General features: G+C 37.2%; 1 protein-coding gene across 3 annotated transcripts; it reads left to right on the plus strand.

The window, feature by feature from the left end:
* The first annotated feature begins 586 nt into the window (after window positions 1-586).
* On the plus strand, window positions 587-11,625 carry LOC134531865 (dihydrofolate reductase-like). 3 transcript variants are annotated; one of them, XM_063367865.1, is made up of 6 exons: window positions 587-857; window positions 3,233-3,340; window positions 5,328-5,483; window positions 8,578-8,704; window positions 9,671-9,780; window positions 10,328-11,625. In XM_063367865.1, exons 2-6 carry the CDS (start codon window positions 3,258-3,260, stop codon window positions 10,419-10,421), a joined length of 570 nt encoding a protein of 189 aa, XP_063223935.1. In that variant the 5' UTR covers window positions 587-857; window positions 3,233-3,257; the 3' UTR covers window positions 10,422-11,625. The 3 variants fall into 3 exon arrangements, with proteins under 3 accessions (XP_063223935.1, XP_063223936.1, XP_063223937.1); XM_063367866.1 differs by having other exon boundaries at window positions 616-810; XM_063367867.1 differs by lacking the exon at window positions 587-857 and having other exon boundaries at window positions 3,309-3,397.
* The last annotated feature ends 4,074 nt before the right edge of the window (window positions 11,626-15,699 follow it).

Genomic DNA, 15,699 nt, shown 5'->3' on the forward strand with positions numbered 1-15,699 from the left:
TCCTAGTGCACGATAGGACATGTCCAGTCCCTTATTTTTAAGCAACGGATTTTAGTGTCTTATCAATTACCATTCTGTTCCCTAAATTGCGTGTATGCTCAGAGCTTACTTTTTCGTTGTTTCGTCTAGATGGCTGAACCACATCTGGGACCATTAACTTGTACACCAATAATCATTTTTGTGATCATCAGGAGACGAACCAAGCGGGTTGATGTGCTAAATGAAACTTAATGTTAGCGAAACTATCTTGAAATGCATTTTGTACACTTCAAAGTCGTAACAACAACAAAAATCATAATTTTAAAGTTCTTAAGAAAATTAATATTACACCATGTATTTCGCATGATACTGCTGTATTCAGTACCTCACCCGAAGGTTTGGAATGTAGCTTACCTCCGTAGCGTAGTAGGATGCACACTGGCTTACGATGTGAGTGGTCCTGGGTTCGAGTTCCGGGTAAAACATGATTATAACATTATGCAGATGTTTGATTACGTTATGATAACGACATTTGAACAAGTAAAAATTAATCATTTGGCTGTTGGCGTAAGATGTAGGCTTCCTAGCAAAATAAAGGTCTTGGATTGCCGCCCTAGGTTGTCTTCAGCGTAGTACATAATCTCTGCTTACAGTAGTAAGGAAAGTAGTTGTTGCAATTTTGGACTACTCTACAAAAAGTTGGCGGGAAAATTATTTCTGTGATGTGATCTAGTGATCTTGCTGATCTAATAATTTTTTTAACTGAGTCCAAAGATTTTTTAAATTATAGTCTTGGTGCCTTATTGCAAGTGATACAAAATCTAATTATAGGTACTCGTTTACTGTAATTGGAAAGCATGATTTTTTAACCTCTACAGGTGCGGTAAAAATTGTCAATATAATGTTGTAGTGTTGTACCACGGTTAAATGGAAGGGTTTTTGCGATTGGGTGTCAGCCCGGCACCGAGGAGGTTTCATCTTAACCACACTTCCTTCAATCTCCTAAGCTCATGCTCTCTTAGTTCACCTCTACCACTTTCTCAAGCTCGTTCCACTCCCTCCCACACCTCACCAAGATAGTGGGTCTCCTTTCTTACCTCCAAACTCTTTGCACCTTCCATCAATTTTCTCTTACCCCCTGTTAACCTCATCTTGCTGCCTGTTTCCCAGCCAACTAGTTACATTCTCCTTTACCCCCTGACCACTATGAAAAGTTTCACCAGCCTTCCTATCCACCTCCTAACCAGCAACCTGCTTCACCAAAGGTTTGCAACCATCACAGACAGCATGTACATATCACCCTCTTTCCCCATCCCCCTCCCTTACATTTATCCTCACATACCTGCCAGCAGTTGGTTTTCCGTGTTCTTTTGAATTCAGGTAATTTTGAAGTTCAAAGTTTTTCTGGAAAAAAAAATTTAGAATAAACTTTCATAAATGTTGTATTTATTTGATTCTGATCTTTGTTAATTATTTTTTAAAAAAAATTGCATACTTAAATTCTGTTTTTGAAGTGAAACTTCTAATGCGACTTCCAACAAGGTTGCGTTAAACGTTTAACGCTACCATGGAGGGGGTATGAAAGCACTGTTGCGTTAAACGTTCAATGCTCCTGGGGAGGGGGAATAGAAAGAGACAGAGCGAGAGTGGGTAAATATGTATTGTACGGATTAGCGCCAAAAAAAATCGTTCAAATATGAAATAACTTTCATTATATGCTATCTTACGTCCTCTTTTCAGAACTGTCTGCGGAGATAAAAAATTCCAATTACTTTTGGAGATATCGAATTTTTTAATACTCATTTTTTGGCGATTTTTTTTGAAAAAAAATTTTAAAAATCCGAAAATACCTTTATTCTATGCTCTTTAACTTCCTCTTTTCATTAAACAAGGCGGAGATCAGAAATTCCAAATACTTTAGGAGATATGGAATTTTTTAATTTTCATATTGTGCACTGATGCGGCATTAAGCGGGAAGCCTACGATTCACACATCCTTCTGGACATACCCGAATACTCACGTTGGCAAGCCTTCTTTTCTTAAAATTAGCAAGAAGTAATTAAAAATACTTTAAAACATTGTGGATGGTTGGTTATATTAGGTAAGTATAGCTACATTAAAAAAACTGTAAAATCATTTTATGGTTGCTTAGCAAATAACTTTTTAATATGTAGCTATCCAGCGCTAGGAAACCGATTACATGATTTCACAGTATTTTTAATGTAGCTATCCTAACCAAATCAACCATCCACAATGTTTTGAAGTATTTATAATGTAGCTAACATAACCTAATTGACCATTAGTTTTCATGAGATGCATATTTATTTACAATAAACAAAAAAAAACCGAAGATGCACGATCGGGCGTTTTCCTCTCGTCTGTTGAAAGAAGGCTTGCCAACGTGAGTATTCGGGTATGTCCAGAAGGATGAGTGAATCGTAGGCTTCCCGCGTTTTTCACCATTGTTGCGTAGTATTTTTTATTTTCAAATTTAGTGGATAACAATTGTAAAATTGTGAATTGTAAGCAATGTTAATGAAGTTTGTCTTAAAGAAACAATATGATTTCACTAAAAATCCTTTCTACCCCTTCCTATTTTCATTTCCACATTACGAAGTTTCACTTCTTCCGCGCGGAGGGACTCCACGCACTATTTTTTTTTTTGTGTGTCCATTTTTCATTTTAACTGTGTACTTACTCACACCTGTCCATCTGCAGCGTCTCATCTCTAGTGCAATTACAGACTAGTGATAGACCAGTGTGATGCTGCTGGTTTGTCTCTGTGCTGTCATCCCAATAGTATTCCTCAGTATCTTTATTTTGTTTTTGGATAACTCAGCACTTTTCTTAACATGTTCCCACATCCTCTTGACATTTCATTAACCATTCACTGTATAATAGGATGTGCTATTTCAATTATTAATTTTAATATATTACAAAAGTACGGTATGTGATTTCATACTTTCATATATAAGATCCTCCCTTTATGTATCCGCCACCGGAAAACAGTAATATAGATATAAATGTAAATATAGCCTTCACAAACAACAAAAAAGCATTATGTCCATATATGTAAATACACATATAGTATATTATACAACTTCACTGCCTTAGCAATATTTGCATGCTTGATACACTCAGCTAATTCTCATGCAAGGTGATAAATGATTTGAGTTTTATTTTAATATGTGATAATTGTTTTTTATTTTTAGGATTGGTGTTTTTTCTCTTAATTACCCTAGTTCCTATTTAGTTTCCAGGCACCTGTGACATTCACAATGGTCGTGAAGCTGAATCTGATTGCCGCAGTCTGTGAGAACGGGGGCATCGGCCACAACGGAGAACTGCCATGGAGGCTGAAGTGAGTTGCAACAGCGTACAGGAGTGAACCATGGGTGCCACAAGCACTTATTTTTTTGTAAGGCTTACAATTTTTTTTTTTTAATTTTTAAGGTCAAAACCATTTTTTAGACATTTTTTATACCAAATATGACAAAAATAAGGCATTTATTTCAACAGATTTATCTAACAACAAAAAGTGTTCAAAGCCTTGTCCTTCTGCCCTATAGTTAAACAGTATTACTAACAATAATGTACAGTGAATAAAGAAACAAGTTAGTGCTTATAGTAACAAAATTGGCATGTAATATAACATTATTTTACATCAGTAATTGCAGCACTTATAAACTAGGAAATCTACACACTTTGTTTGCACAAATATATTATAAAAGACTTTTACAAGTTTAATATTTGCAATTTAAATACAGAAAAGTACACACATTTTGTCAGATTGAACAGTGTAAGAAGAACATCCCACCCATTTAACACTCATTTTATTCATCACAATGCGTTGGTCCCGCGTGGTCTTTTTTAAATGTGCCATCTGGAAGCTAGAAGAAAGACACTGTAGAAATTTACCTCTGTGACTCTCATTTAAAAAGTACTTGAGTTTTTTATGTTTGTTTGTCCAGAAAATGAATAAAGAGTACATTCGGCGTCAGTCTGGTCGATTTAAGTTGCCCTTATACACGCATATACACTTTTCTGAACCCACCCATATCTCGAAAATGGCCTTTTTCAAGCAACCTTTTTGTAGAGTAGAAATCGTCAGAATTTAAGGAACTCACAAGTCAGACATGCACTATACCTTGCATTGATTCCTGCATTATATGAGGCATGTCGCCATGGAAAATTCTTAATAGCAATACTAGAGGTAAACGTCTGCATCAGCGAAACTGCACACCGTCTTGTGACGTCCTGTGTAACGGCCTGCCGGCTGCCTCCCCTCTCGTCACGCTGGAAGAGTGGAGGGAGGTGGGATTGTGGCCGATACTGGCATATCAATTACATCTCTTCTCACAAATGCTCGCATGAATCAAAAAATTTGGAAATCATCCGGTTTTATTTGTTTCAGATGATGATTTGGTTGTTATTAAACGTTTTCAAAATGTATCTCCTTTTTATTTTATAATAATCATCCTAAAAATGAAAAGTAAATAATTCCATTATCACATCCCAAAATGTCAAAACCGTTAGTAACAAATATGTGCTTGTTAAATTATTTATATTCCGAATATCCAGACTACTGACTTTAGTCTGTAAACTTGCCTGTTTACCAATGTTGTATTTTTTGACTGATTAAAACTGCCCACTGCACTGGTGCAGAAACGCTGTTAATTTAGTAACCAATTAAAATGTAAAAAATATACAGATAAACCCAGACCGTGAAAACATGTAGTATTTTAGTTTGTTGTCAATTGCACTATAAAATGGTGTACCTATGTAAGGTTATGTTAAATGTAAAATTAAATAAAGATAGTGCAGGGAGAACTATGGGAATGGTTTTTCTTTATTTCTTTCAGAAATATGCAAAATGGGTAAATTATTTTTTTAAAACAAATATTGGAAAATTTTTAATTTTGTTCAGGAAAAAGTCAAGGAAATTTTATTACAGATTTATATGGACACTTTGAGTTGTAAAACTGACCATTTCCTCATGGTATGTGTCATATCTTAAATGATGAAAAATGAAACAAATAAATATTAATTATTACAAAATAATGAGAAGGGAGTCTCACGAGCCAGGTGTATTATAAGAATGGTTTTTTTAATAGTCATGTTCTTTTGGGAATTTTGTGGGTAGGTTCCTCTGTGACAGTTATTGCTGTTTTTGTGTCAAGAGTTGTAAGTTTGATTCCTACCTCCCGGCATCACAGAAAATTATGGGCACTTGAGTCAGTACTACTCCACGAGGTAAATAGCTGTCTACAATCTTAGAGATAACAATCAAACAATAATCTGGAGTGGTTTTGTAAATGGAACCTGTACGATGTTGCTCACTTGTTCAGGAAGGAGCTGTCGTATTTTTCACGCATGACTAAAGCCACGGAGGATGCAAGCAAGAAGAACGCAGTCGTGATGGGCCGCAAAACTTGGGAGTCCATCCCGGTGAAGATGAGGCCTCTGCCGGGTCGGGAGAACATAGTCCTCTCTCGTCGTGTTTTGTAGGTATCCACATACCTACCTACTTTGGCTTCTATTTGTGTGTTTCATGCTAGTATAAAGTTTCACAGCCACAGTAATACTGGAGGTTTGGTTTGTTTTCCGATGAGGATAACTAAATACAGTTTTAACAAACCAATAATAAAATAGTATAAGAGCTAGAATACAGAAGTTAAAAATTTTTTAAGAAACTCTCTCCCTCCTAGGCTCCCACCCGAGAGTGGAAAGACAGGTAGGCGGGCTTCTTGTATCACTGCCCCACAACAGGGCATCTGCTAGGCGAAGTCTATGACAAGTACCTTAAACGTGGCACCTGCCCCAGTTGCTGGGCCTCTTGTGACAGGCCTGGTAGGGGCACAGACCGGACGGAATGTTTCCACATGGGTCGCCGGCCGAGGAGCCTCCTGGGGTTGCTTGGGTAGCTTCGGTGGTGCGGTGCGACAGGCGTCGGCACTCGATCGAGTGCCCTCCAGCAGTACTCCGGGTTCTTCATGGTTGAGGTCGGCAGAAGCCGGGTCACCGGTGTGACTACCTGCGTAAACTAACCGCTTCCGGACAGGTAGCCGGGGTGCATTCCGTGGGGCCTCTGATCCTGCCCTCTTTACTTGCGCCACTGTGCAGTTGTGTGTCTTTACATGGACAGGGCTTTCCTCCTTGGCTAGCCAGGCCAATATGGCTTCCTGCTGTTTCAGTCCCCATCCTTATTTCAATGGGGCATTAGGCTGGGCGGGGTACGAGCAAGGAGAAGGGGTAGTTGACAGGTATCTGGCGGCTGCCGACGCCTAACCAACCAGGCCCGCGTGGGGGGGGTCGTTCATGACCGACTCACCCATCCTCAGGTGTTACTGTTTACTTGGTGGACGAATTTCATACAGCAGCCACTTAAAACCACTCCACTGTTGTGTCAGCAAAGAAAGTGTCACGGTGCGTGGGACGAACCCAGATCACCAAGACATGTTCCCTGTCCCTTCCCTCGTGGTCAGCGGGTCACCAGTGATGGGCCCGGGTGGGAGAAGGATAACCGACAGTAGAGAGAGAGGGATAGATAGATATATTTCATAGTGAACAGAGGTAGGCATGAAGCTAGTGACCGGAGGTTTATTACAATTCGTAATGCTCCTCCTGCCCCCTGGCTGGTTTTTAGAGGTACATCCTATAGTGCAAACTGCCCTAACTTATAGCTGCGGCTGCGGCTGCGGCGTCTGGATGCAGCATCAAATGTCTGAAGTGGACTGCTGAGTGTCTGAAGGCGGCGCAAGGTGTCAAGGCATGGGCAGTGAGAACGCAGGAGATTCTGCAGGGTTCGTGGCCCTTGGACTGCTTTGGCTCGGACATTTTACACCATCCTGGCCGAAGGAGGTCATGAAGGGCTTCAGTGGAGGCCGGTGCACATGAACGCAGCTCAGCCCACTACCACTTCCTAGCCTGTGAAGGATGGCGAGCAGCTGGGAGTGTCTGGTCGCCAACCTTCAGGCGCCAGCAAAGTGCATGGTGACGGGGAAACTGACATCAGCGCCCTTTGTTCGTGGCACAGGCGCTCAACAAACATTCAACCTATGAAATTTGTATTTTTCAAATAAGAGAATCATATTTACATATTTATGCTTTACGATATACACGTTTTCTTTTCATGTAACAAGTGTTCCCTGCATTGTTAAATAAACATTCCCAGGGCACTGTATCTGGTGCCAAATATAAACATTTCTTTGATAGCTTCTGTAGAGATAAATAAATAATATAGGTCTTGTCACCTAAAAAAGGTGCTAGTGTTTGTATTTCTGAATATCCTTTCCTGAAATATTTATCTTTAAATTGTTTTCCTCAATTATAATTTTTTTTTGCATTCTTAAGATTTGATGATAATAGAGAATTTTATTGGCTCATCCCCAGTAATTTTTTAGTGTATCAGGAGATGTTCTGGATAGCTGAGTTGTATTTATTTTGAAATGATCCATGAATTTGGTTTTGTCATCACAAGCAACTGCTTCATCAAATGATGAAATTATTCAAATTCTTTTGTTTCTAGATTGACTTCATGAACTCATTTCTTTTTACGTTTACATACTGTGAGAGCCAGCAGAATATTATCATCGGAATCATCATTTGAACCCCAGGATGCGTGTCTCCAACATCGCAAACTAGACTGATATGTATGGCCACCTGGTGCAGTGAACATAGCCAATATAGCGAACATCGCAAACATAGCTTAGCTTTCTGTGTGGCTTCGGTCTTACTGTCAAAATGTTAACTTTAGTTAATGTGGGAAACTGTACGCCAGCATTGAAATATAAAAGTTACTGCATTTTTGTGGACATTATACAAAATGTCCAAGTAACACAAGGCTAGAATAGTATATTGGGTTGCTGAGTCCAAACTAGACAAATTTAATTTTTATATCTGTTAATGAGTACCCTTGCTCTCATTCTTGTGAATAATTGAAGAAAATTTGAAAACTCCATATTAGTTTAATGTTTTTGTGTTACACTTAGAAATGTTGTGAGTATAAAGCTGAACTGACAATTATCTGTCGCCGATCCGTCTGTCAATCACGTGACTTACAGCCGAATAATTCCATCCATCTAGCCGTCAAAACGTTACCAAACTTTAACTTTAGACAGATGGGTGAAATTACAATCTCAAAAGTCTGAAAGGCATTTCCTTTATTTTAAAAGGTTTTTTAGTTTGTTTAACTGCATCCATAGAATGATTTTAACTTGGATTTGAACATGTTTTGAAGTTTGATATTTTAAACAAAAATTTACAGTGACACCCAAGTTTAAAAAATAATGTACAGTAACTCAAAAATAGATTTAAATAAAAATTACATGATTATCAAACTAATAAACCTTCACCAGAAAAATTTTCTTAAAAATTTAAGCCTTCTAGTTAGTTGGTAGCATCCAAGTAGAAAAATGTTATGACAGATGTGCGGATCATTGTGTGTCCAGCTTAAGAGTTAAATCTACTTCAAATTCTTCTTAAAATTAATTTGTTAAATTTCTTCGGAATCTTTGCTTCTTGAGAAGTGTTGATGTTGCTGCTGTTATGAAACATCTGCAGCATTGTAGTAGTGCAGTGCTGAGCGTGTTGTCACAGGGACATCCCGAACAATGCAGCAACCGTTTGCAGCTCATTTGCTTCTGCGGTTGAGGCTCTGAGCTCGCCACCCCTCTGTGATACAGTTGAGAGTGTCTGGATTATCGGCGGCAGCTCCCTGTACAAGGTGAGCAAGGATTGACGCTCTGGCTGTTTCATTTCCTTGTCATTTGAGGGCTTTTTTTTTTCTCGTAAATTCAGCACAATAGCTGTCTTACATTTTATGTATTGTCTTAAATATTCGCAACAAATATTTACTAAACATTATCTAATAGTGGTAAATAGTCACACAAGTGTTCATGACTGAACAGTTTGAAAATAATTATTAGTAAATATCTGGGAAGAGAATTTGTGACTCAACAACGAAGGCAAAAAAAAATAGTTATCATGATAAGATTTACAGAAAAATTCCTTAATTAATAGTTAAGAGTTTAAGACAAGAAACTTAAGATTAAAAATTTAAAATCACTTGAGTCAAAAGTTTTATTTTCCGTTTGTTTTCATAAGTTTTGTAGTCAATAAATAATTTCCATATCTTCAGAATGTATAACATTTTTTCATTGGCTTATTTATAAAGCATGAGCTTTAATTACACCTATCTCTCTCAAAAGTCTTTTATCAGTACTATGTATGTGTTTACTAGTCAAACATTGTAATGATGTAATAACACTTCTGAAAGTATCCCAAAGAATTGGTGCTTAATTTTAGTGATAAAAATAATAACTGAACAAAATAAATAGGTACTTTTATAAAAACAATCTGAGGATCAAGCCAAGGGAGGTTATTCAAAATGAAAATGTTATAACAGATTCAGTTAATTGTACAGAAATATTTAAAAACAGACTGTAAAATTATAACTATCCATGTTTATTCCAATTTAAGTGAGGGTCTTTTTCCTACCAAAATGCGTGATGAATAAATTTAGTGGTATAGATGATTAAATGACACACAGGAAAGTTTTCCAGTAGATTTGTTAGGCCTCTGTTTGGTCATTAAACTGAGGCCACCCAATATAATTGGTAAAAAATGCTTGATTTTCTAAGTAGGTTTATGTGATGGCATGTAACAAACCAATCTCACGGGCTGTCCATAGGAAGCGATGCAATCTCCCCTGTGTCACCGCATCTACCTGACAAGAATACTGAAGCACTACGACTGTGACGTCTTTCTGCCTGACATACCTGCCTCCTTTGTGAGGATCAAGTGAGTATCCAAATGTGAATTTGTTTTCATTACAAACTTATTTTTTTAAAACAGTGACATGTTAAGTAGTTTCTTTACAATTATTAAATGAATTGTAACATGTGTTATTGTAGTATTACTGAAAGAAATGCTGATACAATATTTCAGACATTTCATCATGTTTCTGTTTCTGAATAAATAAATAACACTCCGTAATTTTGTAACTGAACGACTAAATCAGTAATAATGATGTAAAATACGTAAAACTTGGCAACACTGCATATAGGTGACTTGGATCAAATAAACTCCATTTTACATAATTCTTGTGTGTTAGAATTTTTAAGTTTTTCATATACTTTATCTACATTAAATTGCACACAACACAAATCACTACAGTTAACCATTTTATTTCAAATCTACAATCTACACATCAAAGATTAATTCTTAATATAACATGAATTTCCACTTGGTTACCATTTCCATCAGTAGGCTTTTATGGAAATAATCATGGATATGTAATGTCACTGGCACCTTCATTTTTTAATGTGTGTTGGTAAAATGTCTGCAGGGACTCGCGAGTTCCCGAGGAGAAGCAAGAGGAGAATGACGTGGAATATTACCACGAAGTGTATGAGAAGCAAGAACAAGTGGTCGACGAGTGAGCGTGAAGAAAGATGTTTTTCATAGCTGTGGAAACTTCACACGTGCATGCCAGCACAGTCAACATTAGGAACCCTGTAACGAGGAGTTTAAATGTGTTACGTTTCAAATTCATGTTTGTTGGAAAGTTAACACAGTTAAATGTTGAAAAAAACTCTGTGATGCTGCTGCCGCCATCACACCTTTGAAAATTTTATAACTTTATTTTTATTTCATCCCAGTGCTGTCTGCTGCACTGTAGTGCATTTGTGGTGAGTTGTTGTGTGATTTCTCGTAGAACTTAGGATGCATCTATACTAACAGCGTACCTCCATTCTTTCAATTGCAAGAACTACGAAAACCTGTTTAGAGAGTAAACGGTTCATAAAGAAAAAGAAGTAGAAACCTGTGGTGGACATGTATGTATGAGCAAGGAAGGCGAGTGTTCAATTTTTTTTATCACCCATGGCAGAGAGAACTAGTATATTAGAGTATGAATGTCAGTAAGTTTAGTTTGAATTTAAAACCTACCAAAATTATTTCCTACAGGGTTTTTGAAACAGGAGTACTTTCAGGTAAATGGCCACAATTCTGTTAAGACAATTAATTTCTCCCGTGTATGAACGCTGATTTTAACATTGTGAAAAAATTTTTGAATGTTATCTGTGGTAGGAGTTTGCGAGTATTCAATAAAATATCCAATTGTCAGGAGGCGCAACAGATCACTCACCTCCCACCAAGGCAACCAGGGTTAGATTTCCAGGGGGGTCCAACACAGATTTTCACAATTGGGAAACATGGCAGACGTTGCCGTGGTCTGTGGGCTTTCTCGGGATATTCCCGTTTCCGTCGCTGCTCCATACTCCATCTCATCTCAAGCATTCTCCACGCTGGCCGGAATGACAGGTCTGTCCCTCAAGTAGGGCAGCAGGCTCTTATGAGTGTCAGCTCCGTTCCATTCATGTAGACCCTGCCTCAAGCAGGAAGCTGCATGTCAGTTTACATTTTCGTTTCGTTCAGTATTCATTAATAATTTAATATTAAATCCAACATTCAAATTTGAATAGTTTTTTAATTATTCTATACCAATGAACACACCTGGTTAGACTCCTTCACTAAATTACAGATTTAGTGAGAAATATAGAATTTTTTTCCACAACATAGCACACATCATAATTTTTATTTGTAGCAAATAATCTGTGATTATAATAAAAATTATTAAATTTCTTTCTTTTGTTTTATGCTTATAATCATTGATTAAACAAAACAATTTTCAAACATAAAATTTTACTGGTTTAAAGAAATGCATTGCCACATTATTTTTAATGCATTTTACAGCACACTATATGGTCCCTTGTAAATTTCTCTCTTTTTCAATATACCTACTTTATTTTGCATCAGTTTTTCTTGGACTCCAGTGAAGTAAAAGAAATTATTTTATGTTTATATTCAATTCGAAAAATATTATATATTCTTAAATAATTTAATTATCAAGTATAAATTTGATTTGAATAATAAAACACAGGATTTACAGAAACCTGGTTAGTGGGTTTCTTACAGGTACTCTAGTTTCCCTTACCTTTTCCTTGTGGTGCCTTCTTCTATAGCGCTCTTCGGGTAACTTACCACCTGCATGTCACCTTCTCTTGCTCTCCTCTCTCCCCCCCCCCCCCCCCCCCCCCCCTCTTTACCATTCAGAAGTATGCCACACACTAAAAAATGACGCGTGCCCAATGCTCAGTTTCATAACCAAGTCATTATTACACCTTTGAAGTCCAATCAGGAAAACATTTTCTATTTGTCACTGCTATACTACAGGGTGTGGCGCGGAAACTTGCTGATTTGAAAGGCCAATAAAAAATAACATAGTAGAGATATCATCATAATTTAATTTTTCTTGTAATATATATCACCTGAAACATATCCATTATATAGTTTTAAACATCAAATGACATCCATCAAATGATGACCCCCATTGTCAATGCATTGAGTACCCGATATCTGAAGTTCTGTGCAACTCTTTCAAGCATATCGACGGGTATGTTGTCGATCGCTTGGGGTATGTTGTTTTTCAGATGAGGTAGGGTCCTTGGACTGTCATTGTAAACAATTGATTTCAGATAACCCCATAAAAATGTCACACGGATCCAAATCGGGGGAACGAGCGGGCCAAACAAGTTCGCTTCTTAATGAGATAAGGCGCTCTGCGAAATGTTGATTCGAAAGATCCATTGAGCATCGCGCGGTGTGTCACGTGGCTCCATCCTGTTGAAACCAGACATCTCCAACATTCATTTCTGTGAGTGCAGGCAGACAAAATCCTTTAATCATTTGTGTGTAATGAGCCGCAGTCACCTTGACTGCACGTTCATTTTCCTGAAAAAAAATAAGGACCAATTTTCCCCACTCTTGACACTGCACACCACACAGTTACTCGTTCACAGTGAAGTGGCCACTGATGAAGTTCACGTGGATTGTTATCCCTCCAATAACGCATGTTTTGCTTGTTTACACTGCCCGAAATGTGAAAGTGAGCCTCACCACTGAAGAACACAAGTGCGTCATGAGGCAAGTTTTCACGGAGCACTTCACATGCATTTTGGCGAGAAATAAAATCGTGTTCACTAAGCATTTGTGTCACAACCATTTTTAGGGATGAAAGTTCAGTTCATTATGAAGAATTCGTCTCACACTGCGATCCGAAATCCTCAGAGCAGCGGCGTGTTTACGTGCTGAACGCCGTGGAGAACGCAAAAATGACTCCCTCACTCTTTCAATGTTTTCGGGGGTAGTGACAGTCCGCGGACCTCCTGTCCCACTTTTCATCACACTTCCACTCGCCCTAAATGTGTCCACCCACGTAACAATCGATTGCCGACCAGGAACTGGACCTGAAGGACGAATATTGAACCGAATACGGAGCGCTCGTTGAGTGGCGATAATGGAACGGCCATTAGAAAAGTAAGCCTCGACTGCAAATGCGTGCTGCTCGTTGGTCCAACGCATGGCAGCAACTGACTCGGTGGGTGACAACACGTCATGGACTGCCCTTTTGAACTAGACCCTCCCCACCTTTTCCCGACCCCATCTCACCTCTTGACGCAAAATGCAAATCAGCAAGTTTCCACGCCGCACCCTGTACTTTAGTCACAACGGTGGGTGTAACACCTGTTAAGGCAGAAGACTTGTCGAGTTTTAAAATGGCAATGATAAGTAGCGCCAATGGAAAATTGAGACTTGATGGTGCAAAATTTCTGTGGGGAAAAATTGTTTTGTTTAAAAAAATTTCATATATTTTGTCATTATAATTTTGAGCATATATACATCTAGTTGACGAAAATTATAATTTATTATTATATTAGTTCAACATTTATCAAGAACAATAGTTTTAAGTACAACTATGATACCTTACAGTTGAATCTGACAGACTGAGTTTGGGTTGCTGAAAATTAAAATTGTCAAGATTATATGCAGTGATAAAACAAGTCAGAAATTGGTCTGAAATACATGCTTATTTAGTTAAGTACTATAGAGCATCCCACTCTTAGATTGCAGTGTGGAAGTAAATGGGCGCATTCTCTCTCTCTAACACACGCCGATTGCCGTTAGCACTGTCCTTGTTTCTTCGTGCGTTGTTGCCAAATATCAAACGAAATTTAAAATTTTTAATTTTTGGACCAAGCTTTTTTTCATATTGTATAGAATCAAAATACGCATCAGGCAAAGCTTATTTTGAATACTTAACAATATTTTAAATGTCCGAAAAAATTAAAAAACATAACTTATTCGCTGCGAACTGTTTTGAAGTATTCCGATATGTTTCACATCAAAAAAAGAAAACCTACATGTGTATTTCATTCAGATTTTTTTTATTAGTAAATTAATGCCTTAGGACGCCACCGAACAAATGTTAAGACAAAAACTGTACAGGTTTCACTTAAATAATTTTTTTAATATATTGAAATGCATTTTCTCACAAACTGAAACATCAAAAAGTTGACCTGCGGAAAAAAATTTTTCTATTAAAGATAGATGGGGGACGAAAGCGAGAAAAATGTTCACAATGAATTGAATTAGTTTTAAAAAGCAGCCCCATCTCAATTGCTTCTACAGTTTCCGTGGAAATAGCTGTTAAAGATGTGTCTTATCAGTACAAGAGCGCGCGCTGCCGTCGTAAGAGGAAACAGGGTCGTGTCTTTAGATAAGTGGGGTTCTGTCCTACAAGCAATTTCAAATACATGGCTTCCTTAGTCAACAAAAAATATTATAATCGATTCTTGAACATAATATGTAAAATGTATGAAATAAATACGAAGGATTTCAATAGCGATCATGGTACAAAATTTTGAATTACTTTTCTATCCTTCTCAACGCCAAGCATCTTATCAAACATTGTTTTAGACAAAGTTTTGGAAAATAACTATGATATTATTACAAACAATTTAAACAGATTTGATAAGGTGTCTACTAAGGCAGTTACGTTTTTTTGTCCGGTGAAAATTTTTTCGAACCCATGCAGTTATGGCTGGTCGTATCAAAAATGTATTTAGAAAACATTTTTCGGCATTAGGTAATCCGAGTTATCATACGTTAAAACGGATTCGATATTATTCATATTATGGGAGTTGTTGCGATTTTCCTGTTTTTCAAAAAATCTTCCCCATTTCGAACCAATTGTTCGGATTTTTCCCATAACTTACTAGACCGAGAATTTCCATTACTGTATTTTATTTATCATTTTGGACATGACTTGTCCAAAAATACGGCATTTATCGGGCCCATGAAAATGTGATATATATATATATATATATATATATATATATATATATATATATATATATATATATATATATATATATATATATATATATGATTTTTAGAACAGAAAATCAAACTATAAGAAATTTTCGTCTACAATAGGTAGTTTTTATTTGAAATTTACATAAAAGTGGTATTATTACAATTTTATATGTGTAATAGTATAAAATATTATAAATTACGATATGATTTCTTAAAATGCTTCTTGTTTGATCCAAATTACAAATACACGCATCTCCTGAAATTCGTAATGTGTTAGAGATTTGGCAACAGCGCGCGCCATAAGCCGTGTACTGTAATCTAAGAGTGGGACGGGCTATAGCTAAACCCGGCCATGCTTTGCTGTGGCTCAGTTTGATATGAAACAAATAGGAAAGTAAATCAAACTATTCTAAAGAACATAGATTCACCGAGAAAACACATTGAATTTAATACCTTGCTTTGCGTTGCTGTGGCTATGATGTCTCCTGCAGCAACTCGAAA

Source organism: Bacillus rossius, chromosome 5 (genome assembly GCF_032445375.1).
Source record: "Bacillus rossius redtenbacheri isolate Brsri chromosome 5, Brsri_v3, whole genome shotgun sequence".
Lineage (NCBI taxonomy): Eukaryota > Metazoa > Arthropoda > Insecta > Phasmatodea > Bacillidae > Bacillus > Bacillus rossius.

Coding starts and splice junctions, on each gene's coding strand:
- LOC134531865 (XM_063367865.1), top strand. CDS start 3,258: ATGGTCGTGAAGCTGAATCTGATTGCCGCAGTCTGTGAGAACGGGGGC. Junction 8,705..9,670: donor GCGGCAGCTCCCTGTACAAG/GTGAGCAAGGAT, acceptor GGCTGTCCATAG/GAAGCGATGCAATCTCCCCT. Junction 9,781..10,327: donor GCCTCCTTTGTGAGGATCAA/GTGAGTATCCAA, acceptor AAATGTCTGCAG/GGACTCGCGAGTTCCCGAGG.